We start from the raw sequence: 16,695 nt of genomic DNA, 5'->3' as shown, positions 1-16,695 counted from the left end.
CATATATATATATATATATATATATATGTATATGTATACATATATATATATATATATTTATATATATATATATATATGTATATACATATATATGTATGTATATGTATATATATATATATATATATGTATATATATGTATATATCTATATATATATATATATACATATATATATATATATATATATTTATATATATATATATACTGTATATATATACCTGTATAGAGCTGACTGTGTTCATATATATATATATATATATATATATATATATATATATATATATATATATATATGTATAGAGCTGACTGTGTTCCTTGGTGCATTCCGCTTTAGTTTGGCTGCGGTTAGCGCTCCCAAACTATTAAAGTAATATAGGTGCCAGTTTAGTGTGTGGCCTACCTTTTGGATATGGCTTACAAAAATTTTCTTTGGTATAGTGTATGGTCTACTGGACTTTTATTTTGGTATGAACCTGTCTCACAAGCTTTAATATTTTGGGAGTGCTAATTGCAGTCAAACTAAAGTGGAACCCACCTAGGAACCCACCAAAGAACGTGACTAGCTCTATATATATAAATATATATATACATACATATATATATGTATATATATATATATACATATATATACATATGATATATATATATATATATACATATATATAATATATATATATATATGTATATACATATATATACATACACACTGAATGGTTCCCAGTGATCAATTGGTAATATCTTCTTCAACCACATATCACTTTTAATTCCATACCATCGAAAATGAGACTGAGAATCGCTCGAAGGAGGCATTCTTTGGAAATTGAAACGTAGACGAGCCGAGGATTCAAACCCAGCTAACCTGTAACAAAGTTACATTGACGTAACCCAATACACTATCAAGAGAGATATCTTTCCTGATAGCATATTGGGTTACATCAATGTAACTTTGTTACGGGCTAGCTGGGTTCGAATCCTCAGCTCATCTACATTTCAATTTCCAACGGATGCCTCCTTCAAGCAATTCTCAGCCTCGTTTGCAATGGTACGGAATTAAAAGTGATATGTGGTTGAAAAAGATATATATATATATATATATATATATATATATATATATATATATATATATATATATATATATATATATATATATATACATATATATATATATATATATATATATACATACTGTATGTATGTGAGGTGAAGCAATTTGCATTTCATGGACAATGAGCATGGATTATGAGGGGAGAGGATGGAACCCCCCTACAATTGAATTATATACTACTGAATCAAGGGGGTGGATAATCACATAAGATATCCTGCTGAGGATGATTTATCCATCCAATTTTCCCAGGATCTATGCCCATAATACACATAATCCATCTCCATATTCTCTACCTTCTTCAATTCTGTTGTGCAAAATATTCACAACTCACTTCCATACCTGATCAAACCAATTAAACAACCTCTCCCTTCCCATCTCCACCCTTGGACTTATTCATGTGAATATTTCCCACCAAAGTAGTTTGGGGTAGAAAATTTTCACATGACCCTCTTATTCCATTTTCCCAAATAAGGCAACTACAATTCACTCCAATACATGCCTGCATTTTAAACCCACCACTCCATTGTTGTAGTCCAAGTTTTCTTTCCCCTTTCTAACATTTTCAGAGCTTCAGCCACTTTCTTTGCCTCCTACAATCAATGTCAAATCTTCCATCTTGATTTATTTTTCATCAATCATCACATCTAATTCAATATACCTGAAAATTTTCACACCTTGATCATGATTCAAGTGACTTGCCTACACCATATGATAATGTACAAAAAGATGTATATATATAAATATATTTCATACATTCTTTGTAAAGGATGACCTTCTAACAACTTTGTCTGGATGAGCACAAAATGTAAAAATGGACGCAAATATGGTGCCCAGAATGAAGAGTACAAAATATAGAATAATGGGAAGCCAGTGAAACCATTTATCTTGTGGTGTTGCAAAGAACCTGTGGAAGAAATAAAAAAAGAAAAAATTAATGAACTGACAAAACTCTGTATTTCTTATATTGGTTTGCAAAAATAAATCCTTTTATTCCAATAGATTACAGTAGAGTTTTCATAATCATGTATGTTGCAAGTACTGGAAGAGAGAGAGAGAGAGAGAGAGAGAGAGAGAGAGAGAGAGAGAGAGAGAGAGAGAGAGAGAGAGAGAGAGAGAGAGAGAGAGAGAGAATGCCTAAAATGCATTAATCAGAAACAAGATACGTCAGACAGCACTAAACATTATTTTAAAGAATACATGCACATTATTTCTCAATTTCAGGTCATCAATATTATTTCATTTATATCAGTCCATTACCGAAGGTCTCTTGTAGGAGACCCACACATCTCACATAATCAGCCACAACCAATGATTCTACCCACAAGTCCATCAGAGAGAAGATTTTACTCTGTTTAAGAAGAGTACAAGAGTAGAGCAATATAGAATGAGGTGCTTTGTGTTTGTGGCAACTGCATGTAGGGCACTTGGGTCTGTAGCCAGGCCAATTTTGTGTTGATGTTGTTTTAATGCAGGGCAATGACCTGGACACAGGTGTGACAATATAGCTCTTATTTATCTTGAGAATGGTTTCTCAGTAGGGTTGATGTCTAATACAGCAACGTGAAGTACAGAATATGGAGGTCTACTTATTGTCAATCTACAGTATATATGAATAGGCCTTTTCCCCTTTATAAGTGAGACCATATTTGTGATCTGTAACTCATAAAGTTGGAGCTGTGCTTATGGGTCACATCTCTGTATCTCCTTAAATTCAACTATGAAGTCTACTGAATTATATTTTTCTTCATTCCACAAATTCACATTTCTTTGTGAGGAAGCTATGCTTTCTTGCATCTTTCAAGGAATCTATCTTCTTCAGTTTTTCTGGTATGCTCTCATGACATTCTTTCATCCTGTACTATAATACCTTTTTGTAATTTTTCCATTGATTTTTCATTCTATAGATGCCCTTTTTTGCCACCATCAGACACATTTTTATCTAAATTGTTTCTAGAATTTACTCTGTATCTTGGACGCCAAAGGTAGCCTGTTTCATAGGTCTATCACAGCTCCTAAGTAAGGTAATTAACATTACAGTCACCTAAAAACCCTGTATATAACCCCCTAAGAAGTGTATAAATTATACCTAGTGTGGAATAGTAAATAAACAAACATATAACAAAGAATAAAAAGGATACTGTACATACCACCAATCATGGGCATCTGGAGAGGGTGGGGAAGGGGGCAGTTACCCCTCCATAGAAATCAAGGGTGTGTTTGAAACTTTGACAGTAGTCATGTATGATTTTGTTAAATTTCTAAGTTACAGTATCAGTGTATGATTGATTTTGGATTGGAAGTCTGCAATTTAAATACACACTGATATTATACTTGATAGTGAATTACATGGCCAATAAAATCACTATTTCAAAGGTGAAAAAATCATTTTTCCATGACCACCCTAATTAGTCTTATGTGGATTAATCAATTTTGTCACTTTGTGAATTTGATGAAAGTCAAATTGTAACTTATGTAGACATTGTAAATATATGCCTGTGCAGCCAATTTGAAGTGTGTATCTTGATATAATCTGTGCCGTTACGAGAGGTAACGGGGCTTTTTTATATGTCCGTGTATCCCCATGTTTACATATCTTTTTGTCGTAAGGCTCGTTTCCCCTCGGAAGAGGTTTCAATTTTGTTTTTTGTAATGTTTAATTTAAGTATGTTGCGAGCAGAAGCTTCGTCTGCTTAAGAATACTATCGTTGTAAGTTGTCTGCAAGCTGTGCTGCAAGATAGCATCTCATTATTTGAACAATGTTCACTTTAAGAATTAGACTTAAGAAGGTGTGTAAGAACCGGTTGCGGTGGTGTGATGTCACGTCACAACCTCCAGCGAGTGTGGTTTGAAACGCCTTCAGTTGTATACCCGCTCCCTTCGCGGCCTACTCGTTTTTTCATCTACTACTTCTACTCTTCCTCCCAATTACTGTCTGCTGCCATAGTTTCAATTGCAGCACCTGTTGTGTGAAGATGAGAAAGTCGTGTTTTCTATTGCCAATAAACGACGAGCACTCCGTGGATTCTTAACCCCGCGTTGTTTACGTTACGTAATCCAGAAAAGAGGGCACTCGTTACCCTAACCCCCTATGCGTAGCAGAGTAATCTGTTAAGCCACAATGAAAAAACGATGGCCATTGGCGCTCTCTGCCAAGAAAATCGCTTTCGTGAAGAGGTGAATGAAAAGAGCCGCTGCGAAGGAGTTAAAAGTTAGCCATGCAGTATGCCAAGTCCATCTTGAGGATATGGCCAGACCACGCCCTGCACGCCGTTGCCACGTCTAGATTCCCCTCGTCGTCACCACATGAACTTGATGTGCCGCCTTCCTGGCATAAGTTGCGTGTGTATGCTTAAGTGTAGTGGCGCAGGTTAAGTGTAGTGGCGCAAGTTAAGTGTAGTGGCGCAAGTTAAGTGTAGTGGCGCCAAAGTGTAGTGATCTTGTGTCGTCTTAGTAATCGTATCGGCGCGCGAGTGTGATGTGGCAACAACGTATGGTTGCCAAGTCCCAACAGTGTTTACATAACAAACCTCGTCGTATGTATCTGAGCATGTGTTTTTCCTTTTGAAGGCAAGCTACCTTGCCTAAGATCCTGTCATATGTTAATATAAGCATGCGACTAATGTGCATTTTTAGATTGAACCAAATGTAGGGTTTAATCTGTTGTTGTCTACCTCAATAGTCGTATAGTTAGGAGTGTGGTAACGTACTCCGTGGTTTTCGATTAAGTTCGAGTTTTCCTTGTCTTCTTTATCATATTACTGTCTTGTCTCTCACTGTTTCTCTCGCTTGGCAATATGTCTTCCAACCACAGTATAGATGAAGGACCCGTCTCCGGTAGGGTCAGAGTCCTCACGGCTGAAGGGCAAGAGGCCTTTCAGAGAGCGTCTGATCAGCATGAAGAGAGGGTAAAGGCGAGTAGAGAAGGAGTACAAGCCTTATTGGAAGAACCGAATCATAGTCCTTGGTTGTATAAGGCCCATGCTGTGTACCAGGATACTGTAAAAAGGTATCTGGAATTCTTAATGCGTGAACGTACTTCAGAAAGTCTGGCTCGTGCTGAATCAGTGAAGCACGAAGACGGAGATTTTCAGGCATCTTTTCGTCAGGTAATCAGTAACTATGCTTCCTCTTCCTCAGTTGAAGTCACGGAAGAGGAACACCACACTGAACCGTTTTTACAAGATGACCCGAAGTCCAGTCAAGTTCCTTTATCCCTCGTCGACCACTCTGAGTTTTGTATGCCCCCTTCCATGAAGGGCAGTTCAAGAAGGTCGGTTAGGTCAGGTCGTTCCAGTAGCACCAGTGTTAGTGTTGCAAGGAAGCAACGAGCCAAGGTGGAGACCGCTCGTATAAGAGTCAAGTTTGCCGAACAGGAGGGTCAGCTTATGCAAGAGAAGGCTGAATTGCAGACCAAGTTCAAAGTTATGACACAGCAAAAGGAGTTAGAAGAAGCCGAAGCCGAACTTAGGCACTTAGGAGCCGACGATGATTGGGAAACATGCAGTGACTGGGACCAATTAAAAGGTACAGTCGCTACCCGCACCCAACTATATGTGGAGCAACAGGGTGGTATAGTTGAAGTTTCCGCTAGTCAGAAGGATCCGGTAGGCTTGAATCCTGAAAGCCCTGTTTTCAAGCCCTGTTCTGATTTCAGAGTTAACTCACAGCCTGCTAACAATGTTCCATTCAGTTTTGAACCTCGTATCGAAAAGGTAAAGGTGAGGTCTGTGCAACCTGCGCAGCAACCTGTTGCTAACCATGTTTCTTATGCGTCACCACCTGTAGTAAAACCTCCTCGGAGTGCATCTCCTAGATTGGGGACAACCTCCAATTCTGCCGATTTGAGCAAGTTCTTCTTGCGGAAGGATTTACTTCTTAGCAGGCTGTCTACGTTTGATGATACTGCGGAAGACTATGCTGTTTGGAAAGAGAGTTTCAAGGAAGTCGTGCAAGAGTTAGGCACCTCATGTAAGGAGGAAATAGACCTGTTAGTTAAGTACCTAGGTCCTGAGTCCAAAGAATGGGCCCGTACAACCAGAAACTCAAATGCCAAGAATCCAATCCTGGCGTGCAGTAGAATTTGGGAGCGCTTGGATGACAGGTTTGCTGCCCCTTCGATCATTGAGACTTCAATTAAAAAGAAGCTCGCCAACTTCTCTAGGATTTCACCTAGAGACACCTTAAGGTTATACGACCTGTGTGACATTCTGTACCAGATAGAAGCCTTGAAGGCTAACCCTGTATACAGTACACTGTTTGCATATTATGACGCCTCGTCAGGCATCAATCCCATTGTCGCAAAACTTCCACCCTGTATACAGAAAGCGTGGACTGGCAGAGCCATGAACTACAAGACTGCTCACGGTGTGCCGTACCCACCTTTCTCCTTCTTCATTGAGTTTGTGAAGGAGATGGCAAGGGTAGAGAATCATCCATGTTTCTCTTATCAAAGCCTTGGAGCCGATGGTTTTGTGAAACCAGAGAAGCCACCTCCCTCTAAGTTTCCTCAAGTGCGTGTGAAGAAGACTGACACCATGTTGTCCAGTGGCAGTAAGACGACCACGGGCGCTGACAGGTCTGTTGGCGCCGCTAGTCCTACCGAGCAAAGAAAGGCAGAAAAGGGAGATTTTTGCGTCTACCATGATGCCTACGTACACCATTTGGATTTCTGCAGGGCCTTTCGCACCATGTCAGTGAGCGAGAGGAAGGTTTTCTTAAACGATAAAGGGGTGTGCAACAGATGTTGCAAAGGTAACCATCCTCCTTCCAGCTGCAAAGAGAGAACTTTCTGCAAACTCTGTAAGGCCCATACTCATGTGACTGCCTTACATCACGATGAACCCAGGTCGAAGAGGAGTTCGACTCAAGCGGTTACACAGCATGGAAGGGAGGTTGCTCAAGATAAAACACCTCACTCCCCTGTAGTCAATCAAGTGCCGCTTCCAAATGTTCTTACCCCCATAGTAAAGACTCAGGGAGGGGAGGATGCTGCGGTCAATTCCAAATGTACCTTGATATGCAGTAACCCCACCTCCATGAGTAAGTCCTGCGCCAAGACCTTCTTGGTAAAGGTCTATCCTGAAAGTAAGCCAGAGCTCGGAGTGTGGTGTTATGCCATCCTAGACGATCAGTGCAATTGCTCTTTAGCAAGGTCTGAGTTTTTCGATTTGTTTGACAAGCTGAGCAAACGGGTTTCATATCGTCTAGCTACCTGTGCAGGTGTAACGGGCGCTTCTGGGCGCACCACCAAAAATTACACCATCGTGTCTTGGCATAACTCACAAGAGGTACATATCCCTCAGTTAGTGGAATGCGACAGCATTCCCAATGTAAGAGAAGAGATACCCACCCCCGCCATAGCTCGTGGTTATCCCCATCTGTCCGACCTGGCCGAATGTATTCCACCTCTGGTTCCTGAAGCTGAGATTCTACTCATCATTGGTCGAGATGTGCCTTCAGCTCATTACATTTTTGACCAGAGAATTGGACCTGTCAATGCCCCTCTAGCTCAACAGACCAGTCTGGGTTGGGCAATCATTGGGGAAGTGTGTCTCCATGGCACTTGTAGGCCTCCTGTCATTAGCAGTCTCAAAACATCCTTCGTACATGATAGACGTCCCTCTATAGTCGCACCATGTGGTAACCAGATTCATGTTTCTGAAATAAAGGATGATTTGTTCAAGGTAACCAAAGATGATGACAAGGCTGCCCTGTCGATTGAAGACAGGAAGTTCTTGGATGTTATGAACTCAGAGTTCCGCAAGGATCAAAGTGGTCATTGGGTCGCGCCACTGCCTTTCCGTCCCAATGTTGTAGCCACCAGTAATAATAGAGACTTTGTGTGGCACCGCACACTGTCTCTCCATCGTAGCCTCAGCACAAAGCCTGAAAAACGTCAGCATATGATGGCCTTCATGCAAAAGATGTTAGATCGTGGGCATGCTGAGGTTGCACCACCATTGAAGTCTGATCAGAAGTGCTGGTATCTTCCATTGTTTGGGGTGTACCACCCTAAGAAACCTGACAAGATCAGGGTTGTGTTCGACTCTTCTGCCAAATCCAGAGAGTTCTCCCTAAATGATATGCTGATGTCAGGTCCTGATATGACAAACAGTATTCTCGGGATTCTTCTACGTTTCCGTCAGGAAGCTGTAGCAGTGGCAGCTGATGTAGAACAGATGTTCTACAATTTCAAAGTGAAGACTGAGCAAAGAGATTACCTCAGATTCTTCTGGTACAAGAATAATGACCCTGATGAAAGGTTGATTGAGTATAGGATGACTGTTCACGTTTTTGGGAACACGCCATCTCCCGCCATTGCCACCTATGGCTTGCGTAAGTCTGTAGAAAATGCCTCTCCTGAAGTTCGCTATTTCATAGAGAACAATTTCTACGTGGATGATGGGTTAGCATCTCTGCCAGATGCGGAGACTGCTTACAAGTTAATCCAAGACTCTAAGTCAGCACTCCAAGAAGGAGGACGCCTGCGCTTGCACAAGATCACTTCCAACAGTAAGGAAGTGCTGGAAAAGTTTGCCACCAGTGAGCTGGCTGATAACCTTCAGGAGCTGAACCTAACTTCTGACTCTATGCCTATGCAGTCTAGCCTGGGCCTCTTATGGGACATCCAAAGAGACGTTTTCGTCTATAAGTTCATGGATTCAGACAAGCCTTCGACAAAAAGAGGGATACTGTCTGTTGTAAATAGTCTGTTTGACCCCATGGGATTCTTAGCTCCAGTAATAATAGTGGGAAAACTACTCCTAAGAGAGATAACCAATCTAAAGTGTGGTTGGGATGAACCCATACCAGCTAAGATCCATACCAAATGGTCCAGATGGCTAACGTCCTTAAGGGACCTCAAGGACATAAGCATCAATCGTCAGTTTGCTAGTATTTCTTTGTCTCAAGCTCACAGGATAGAGCTTCATACCTTTTCAGATGCTTCCAGAGTAGCAGTAGGAGCTGTATCATATCTTAAGGTTTTCAGTGATACCAAAAGCTACCAGGTGTGTTTTGTGAGGGGACAAGCTAAAGTAGCTCCCAACCATGGTCATACTATTCCCAGGTTAGAGTTGTGTGCTGCAGTGATGGCAGTTAATCTCAGCAATTCCATCTCGGATTGCTTGGACAAACCCTTAGACGCAAGGCATTTCTATTCTGACAGCATGATTGTCTTGGGCTATATTCATAATGAAAGGCGTAGATTTCATGTCTACGTGAGTAACAGAGTAGACCACATTAGGTCGTCCACCGAACCTAACCAATGGCATTATGTACCTACAGATTGTAATCCAGCAGACCTGGCTACCCGTGGTCTTGAAATAACCGACCTAAATCAGAGTGATTGGTTGTCAGGTCCCTCAAGCTTATTTGAGGATGTTGTATCCACCAGTGGAAGTTTTCCTCTTGTAAGCCCTGAGACAGATAAAGAAGTAAAGGTATCAGACTACACAATTGAGTCTGAACCCCTTGTTAGTGCAAACAAAAGCAATGTAGAGCCTGCAATTGCGTCATTAGCTCAGAGGTTCTCTAATTTCTCCTGTTGGAGGAGACTTGTAAGAGCGGTAGCTCTCCTTAAGCATATAGCCCGTTCTTTCAAACAAGGTAACAAGTGTTGTTCAGGTTGGCATATGTGCAACAAACATAAGTCACCCGATCAACTAGAAGATGCAGCTGATTTCATTGTTCAGACATACCAAAAGGATTATTTCTCGTCTGCCATGACTAAATTGCAAGGTGAAGTTTGTTTACCTCCTTCCAGTCCCATTGCATCTCTGTCTCCTTATTTAGACCAGAAGGGCCTACTTCGTGTAGGAGGCAGGTTGAGTCAAGGCGGTGATATACTGGGTATGCTTGCAAGGCCTATTATTATTCCAAAGGAATCCCATTTAGGCTTGTTGTTGATCCGTCACTACCATGAGACAGTGCACCACCAAGGGAGAGTGATTACAGAAGGAGCCGTCCGTACAGGTGGTTTCTGGATTTTGGGAGGGAAACGTACCATTTCTAAGGTCATTTCCGAATGCGTCACCTGTAAAAGGGTAAGAGGTAAGGTGTGTGTTCAGAAGATGGGAGACTTACCCGTCGATAGACTTACTCCCAATCCGCCATTTTCCTATGTAGGAGTTGACCTTTTTGGCCCCTGGCATATAAAAACTCGGCGCACTAGAAGTTCCTTCCTCGAAAGTAAAAGATGGGGCGTTCTGTTCACCTGTCTTGTTTCCAGAGCTATCCACATAGAGACTGTAGAAGAATTGAGTACTTCTTCCTTCATTAATGCCTTAAAGAGATTCATCTGTATTCGTGGCCCAGTTAAGATGATGCGTTCTGACAGAGGCACGAACTTTGTAGGTGCTGTCAAAGCACTGAACTTGCTTGCCATTACCGATGAAGGTGGTGATGTCAATAGTTTCTTGTCAAGTGAAGGTTGCACTTGGTTGTTTAACCCTCCTCATGCTTCTCACATGGGTGGAGCATGGGAGCGTATGGTGGGGATAGTCCGCAACATCATGAATGTGATACTGACTAACCATCACCCCAAGGCATTAACACATGAGGTGTTAGTAACCTTCTTTGCAGAAGTATGTAAGATCGTGAATTCCAGACCTTTAGTTCCTGTTTCCTCGGACCCTAGTAGTCCTTTCATTTTGTCTCCGTCCATCCTTCTCACTCAGAAAACTGATATTCCTGTAACTCTTCCTGAAGAGATAGATATTAAGGCAGTATACAAATCTCAATGGAAGCATGTCCATCACCTTGCTGAGGAATTCTGGAAGAGATGGAAGAAAGAGTATCTTTCCTCTTTGCAACCCAGAAGAAAGTGGGTCAATTCCTCTCCAAATGTAAAGGTGGATGATGTAGTGTTGGTAAAAAATCAAGAGTGTCCCCAAGGACAGTGGCCCTTGGGTATTGTAAACAAAGTATTCCCTGGCAAGGATGATTTAGTCAGGAAGGTCCAAGTAAGAGTTGTGGTAAACAACAAAGCCCATGAATATGTAAGACCCATTTCTGAGCTTGTGTTGCTAGGTCAATAGATTTGGTAATTTTCCCCCTAGAAAATTAGGAAGGGAGTGTGCCGTTACGAGAGGTAACGGGGCTTTTTTATATGTCCGTGTATCCCCATGTTTACATATCTTTTTGTCGTAAGGCTCGTTTCCCCTCGGAAGAGGTTTCAATTTTGTTTTTTGTAATGCTTTAATTTAAGTATGTTGCGAGCAGAAGCTTCGTCTGCTTAAGAATACTATCGTTGTAAGTTGTCTGCAAGCTGTGCTGCAAGATAGCATCTCATTATTTGAACAATGTTCACTTTAAGAATTAGACTTAAGAAGGTGTGTAAGAACCGGTTGCGGTGGTGTGATGTCACGTCACAACCTCCAGCGAGTGTGGTTTGAAACGCCTTCAGTTGTATACCCGCTCCCTTCGCGGCCTACTCGTTTTTTCATCTACTACTTCTACTCTTCCTCCCAATTACTGTCTGCTGCCATAGTTTCAATGGCAGCACCTGTTGTGTGAAGATGAGAAAGTCGTGTTTTCTATTGCCAATAAACGTTAGCGACGAGCACTCCGTGGATTCTTAACCCCGCGTTGTTTACGTTACGTAATCCAGAAAAGAGGGCACTCGTTACGCTAACCCCCTATGCGTAGCAGAGTAATCTGTTAAGCCACATAATCTATAACATTAACCATACATATATAATATCTTTAATTTTGCCCCTCTACAGAAATTCCTGCAGACACCCCTACCAGTAATCAGAAATCCAATTAGATGTTTCATGACTACATGTGTGTCCCATGAAGACATACAATAGCTGTGTTTTCTTGTTTTTACTGGCACCTTCTAGGGTGGGGGCAGACCACAGTACCAGTAATTCAAATGACCTTGATTTTATGCCTCACATGCAATATAAATTTGGCTCAACTCCATAGCAACTGCACTCATCCATTACGGCAAAGATGCACTTTTCTCTTTCTTAAAGTGTCTAAAATCAGTAATGCATCAGATGGTTCTGAAGATGACATTCTGTTTGAAAACAGTGACTCTTTGGACACAATTGATGACCCTGATAACGTCAGTGACGTTAGTGTTATGGACAACAGTGAATTTTCTGGTTTTGCTGGTGATGACAAAAGCAGTCAGTTTTCAGAATTTGAAGATTGAAATGACTTGCCCTGTAAATAGTAATAATTTTTTGACAAGTGCTAACAATGGTCAGTATATCTTAAGGATATAAATGAACTGTGGTTTTCTCATTAATGATATTATGTAGTATTGTGTAGAGTTTCTAATCTTAATTTGCTCTGTTTTGGGTGTCATCTTAAATGAGATGTAGCTACGAATTACCAGTAGCTTTTGGTGTTAATGTACTATGTAATTATGAAAGACAGACAAAAAAATGAATAAAACAGATAGCAGTTAAGAAGTTTTACATGTCACTAAACCACTCACAAAACAAAACATATATATATACAAAACAAAATTTATTTTTCTAAAATTATGAAAGTCAAAATTGGGGTGCGTCTTCAACACCAGAGCATCTTTGATGCCAGTGCATCTTCAACACTAGCAAATATGGTAACTATCATATCACTTCTTTATCTTTGCTGTTTTAATGTGGGCAATCCAAATCTTATTCTGATTCCTCATGTGTCGTCTAAGCCAGGCTTGGGGCTGTTCTAGTTTCTGCCCTTTGAATTCTCTCTATTTACTTTAAATCTTTCTGTTTCTGTAATGACCATACCATCACTATATATTCCAATCTGGGGTGGACTAGTCTTCATTATTTTTTCATTATATCTTCCCCCAATCAATGAAATGTCACTGTTTATTTGCCTTTCCCATTATTCTTTTCATGTGTCAATCAATCAATTGTTGCCTCAACTTTCACTATATGGAAAATCCACATCCCCACAGTGGTGGTCAGTGGTCCTTGGAACCTCCCACAGATCTCTCTTGGAAGAAACATTGGACTGCTGTCTGTGATGTATCAGTGAGGGACTGTTACTATGTCACTGGCTCAGGATGGTAGAGAGAGGAGAGCAGTTGCTAATTGTCAGCTCTCCATGTGTGAAAAAGTGTAAGAGATACAGTTAGTTGATAAAGACAGATCTTGGGCCCAGTCTGGAGACTGATTGCCAACCCTGCACTTCCTGATGGAGGCAAGGAGATTGACTGGTTTTGAAAAGGGGCAGCTCTGCTATCCATCTTCCAGAATCACCATATCCAGGTACCCATCATTGGTCCCTTCTGTTTATGTGTATTTCCTGGGATTAGTACATAAATAATGTTCACTAACCATAAAAGTATGAGTACCATTTCTTCTACAAGTCTGAACACATGGTAAATAATTGAGCTGGCATTGGTGGCTGTCCCTGTCACATCGATGAAGGTGAAGAGAAACATCAGACCCATGGCACCAGAAAAGGCCAAATCATCACATCGGTGGCAGGGGCCTCTGCGCATGTCATGGATGAAGGTGGTTCGTGTGGAGGGAATATCTATACCTAATATTATCTGTAAATAGATACAGAGTATTATTCAAGCTTTTAAATTTTTAATCTATTTACTGCCACATTTGACATTAGAATATACAATGTGTCTAGGAATTAATGCAGAATTACACATAGTTACCACTGGAATTAAAGTATCTACTGGTTATATAATTGACACAACTAATAAAATGTCTTAAAAGAAGCTATAAAGTTTCAAATGAAAGTATTACTGATCAACTTACCCTGACAAAAACAAAGATTGTCATTACTGCCCAGTGCAAAATAATTGTGACAAAGAACCACAGGACATATATGGTGGCAAAGAGTGCAAAGCTCAGCACCTGCAATACAAATAGATCAGTCCAGAATTAAGAATTGTACAACATAATGGAATAATAGATGATGTGGCCTGAAGGGGTTTCATAATCTATTTTGACTGGATGAGGAATGGGGGAGTCCCCTTACAATGAAGTGGTGAAAGTGGAGTCTCATCTCCTGTAATGCCAGGATTTCTTTATGTATGTATATTTGGTGTTGTTGTTCATGGTGATGTCATGTAAGGTATACCCTTTTCCCCCCTTTTCATTCTCCAAGCTTCTGTGACTTGGATGGAGTGCACAGTTAGCAACAGGGACCAGACCCTCTGCTCCATCTTTACTGCATCCTCCATGTTTTCACTCCTAAAACATACCTGGTGTGGGTGGCCTGATTGTCCAAACCCAAGGAGATGGGTCTATGCCTTAGGTTATCTTAAAAAATTCCACATAATCAAGGGAGATAAAAGAACTAGACAACTTCCATAACATAAGATTTATATACACCCCAGGAATACCCTGGATAGGTGAGGTCAAACTAGGTATGAAAAGGTAGAGAGATATAGGAATGAGAAGCCAATTTCGAGGGGACTAAACGAAGGTCAACCAAAGATGCACGGGGGGTATCACATGGGCTCAGGCATCATTTAATAGGGACAGCCATAACCAATAGGTCAGTAAGTGTATGTCTTTTTCACCCTTTTTTCTTGTCTTCTTTCTTTCTCTGTGTGGATATACTGTAAATAATGAAACAATATAGATAGAATAGTTTAGATAAGTGTGTTTATTGATGTAATTAAAGGGAAAAGTGTAGGATTTTCTTAACGGAAATGGCCATAACCAACAGGTCCTGACAAATCTCTTGGAAAAAAAAACAGGCACCAAGAATAGGCTCATAATTACACTAACTCTTAGGATTTAGAGATAGGAACTGGAAAAGGGGGGCCAATATTGCTCACTGTACACTTAGGTAAGAAATTAGGAATAGGGAAAGAGACTGAAGCCTAGAGATGTCTATCCATATTTAGTTCTATTGTGTCAAAAACTTTTTTTTGTATCATGGTCAGCAGATACCGATGTAGGTAACCCACTCACCTTATTGAGGATTAACTTAATCCATGTGCCTAAATTTTGTGTCATACTACCTATAAGTTTCATCATATGCTAGTGAATTTAGTAAGAAAATAGGACTCTGATCCATGATCTTTCTTTGTTGGTTGAAATTGTAATCAAGTGTATTAGGTGAAGTACATAAGAGAGTAACTTAGAATTTAAATAAAAATTTAAGATCAAACACTTGTTTAATAAAATCTAGTCATTACACTCCTGCTTTCCAATTTATTACAGCAAGCCTCAAGTTTATGTATGGCTCCAACTTGGTCTATATGGTTAATTTCCAATTATCATATTTAGATATGAATTCATGTATTGTTTGAGCTTGGGCTATATCACTTCCTAAGCTATTCCAAGTACTTGGGCATCTACATGAATATGGAAAACTATTTCTTCACACGGTTTAGACATGTAGACTTCCTTAATTTGTTCTCATGACCTCTTAAATCCCTCCTATATTCAATCAGAAGATTTCTTCTGTCAATGCAATCTATCCCCTGTAGTGACCTGAATACTGTAATCATATCACCTCTTTCACTTCAATCTTTCAAAGTTGGAAGATCCAGTACATTTAGTCTCTCCTTATATTGTTTAACTGCCAGAATAGGAACCAGTTTGGTTGTTGCCCTTTGTATTCTCTTGATCTTGCTTACATCCATTACACTGTATGGGGACCATACCACTGATGCATAGTCTAGTTTTTAATGGATCAGGGTTTCTATAATTATTTTTCATTATCTCTTCATCTATAAGGTGAAAAGCCACTTTAATGTTATGCAGCAGTCTGTATATCTATCCTGGACTGCTGCATAAGATCAAAGTGGCTTTTCATTATACTGATGAAGAGATGATGAGAAAACTCATGTTACAAAGGATTACAAAGGCGGAGCATGCCAACCGGAGACCTTTTGGTCCATATCTAGGTCAGATGCAGAAAAAATTATAATAATGATAAATAAATAAAAAATGAATAGATAAAAATTATGATAATATAAATATTGATAAACAAATAAATAAATGCATAGGCATAGTTTAATAATAAACAAACAGGTAAATAGTAAATAATAATAAATTGACAGATAACTAATAACAAATGATAATCAAGCAAATAATAATAGACAAATAATAACAAATAAACAAATAATATGAAATAAATGGCAGTCATTACAGCATCTTGCTTAGGTGTTTATCTAAACAAATCTTAAAGCTTCAAACTGAACTACATTGCACTGCCTCAACTGGAAGTTTATTCCATTTATCAACTACACAGTTAGTGAAGTTGTTTCTACACACTTCCAAATTAAATCTATTTCCTGACAGCTTGAGACTATTATTTCTTGTTGGATTCTCATTCAGTGTGAAAATTTTGTCACTCTTGATGTTGTCAATTCCCTTTAGAATCTTAAAGACCTGTATCAAGTCACTTTTGAGTCTATGTTTTTTTAGGGAAAACAGATTCATATGTTTTAGTCGATTTTCATATGATTTATTTTTTATATTTGGAATCAGTTTTGTGGCTTGCCGTTGTACTTTTTCCAATCTGTTAATGTCTAATGAGATTCAGTGACCATACGGAACCAGCATATTCCAAATGTGGACGAACTAATGATTTCTATAGTTTGTTAATGAGAGATGGACTTTTGAAGTCAAAAGATCAAGCAATCAGTCCTAG

The 16,695-nt window shown here is 39.8% G+C and overlaps 1 protein-coding gene across 1 annotated transcript in view; it reads right to left on the bottom strand.

Moving 5' to 3' along the window:
* Window positions 1–1,609: 1,609 nt before the first annotated feature.
* The window catches only part of LOC143033712 (XK-related protein 6-like), a 73,570-nt gene continuing 58,484 nt past the window's right edge, over window positions 1,610–16,695 (bottom strand). The window contains exons 10-12 of the mRNA XM_076199198.1: window positions 13,839–13,937; window positions 13,401–13,618; window positions 1,610–2,007 (exon numbers count right to left, since the gene is read on the bottom strand). Of these exons, the coding sequence (XP_076055313.1) occupies window positions 1,851–2,007; window positions 13,401–13,618; window positions 13,839–13,937 (474 nt within the window). The 3' untranslated portion in view covers window positions 1,610–1,850. The remainder of the gene's footprint in view (window positions 2,008–13,400; window positions 13,619–13,838; window positions 13,938–16,695) is intronic.

Source organism: Oratosquilla oratoria, chromosome 2, assembly GCF_046742065.1.
Source record: "Oratosquilla oratoria isolate Oo_2021 chromosome 2, ASM4674206v1, whole genome shotgun sequence".
Classification (NCBI taxonomy): Eukaryota; Metazoa; Arthropoda; class Malacostraca; order Stomatopoda; family Squillidae; genus Oratosquilla; species Oratosquilla oratoria.
This window is presented reverse-complemented; position numbering and strand designations above follow the sequence as displayed.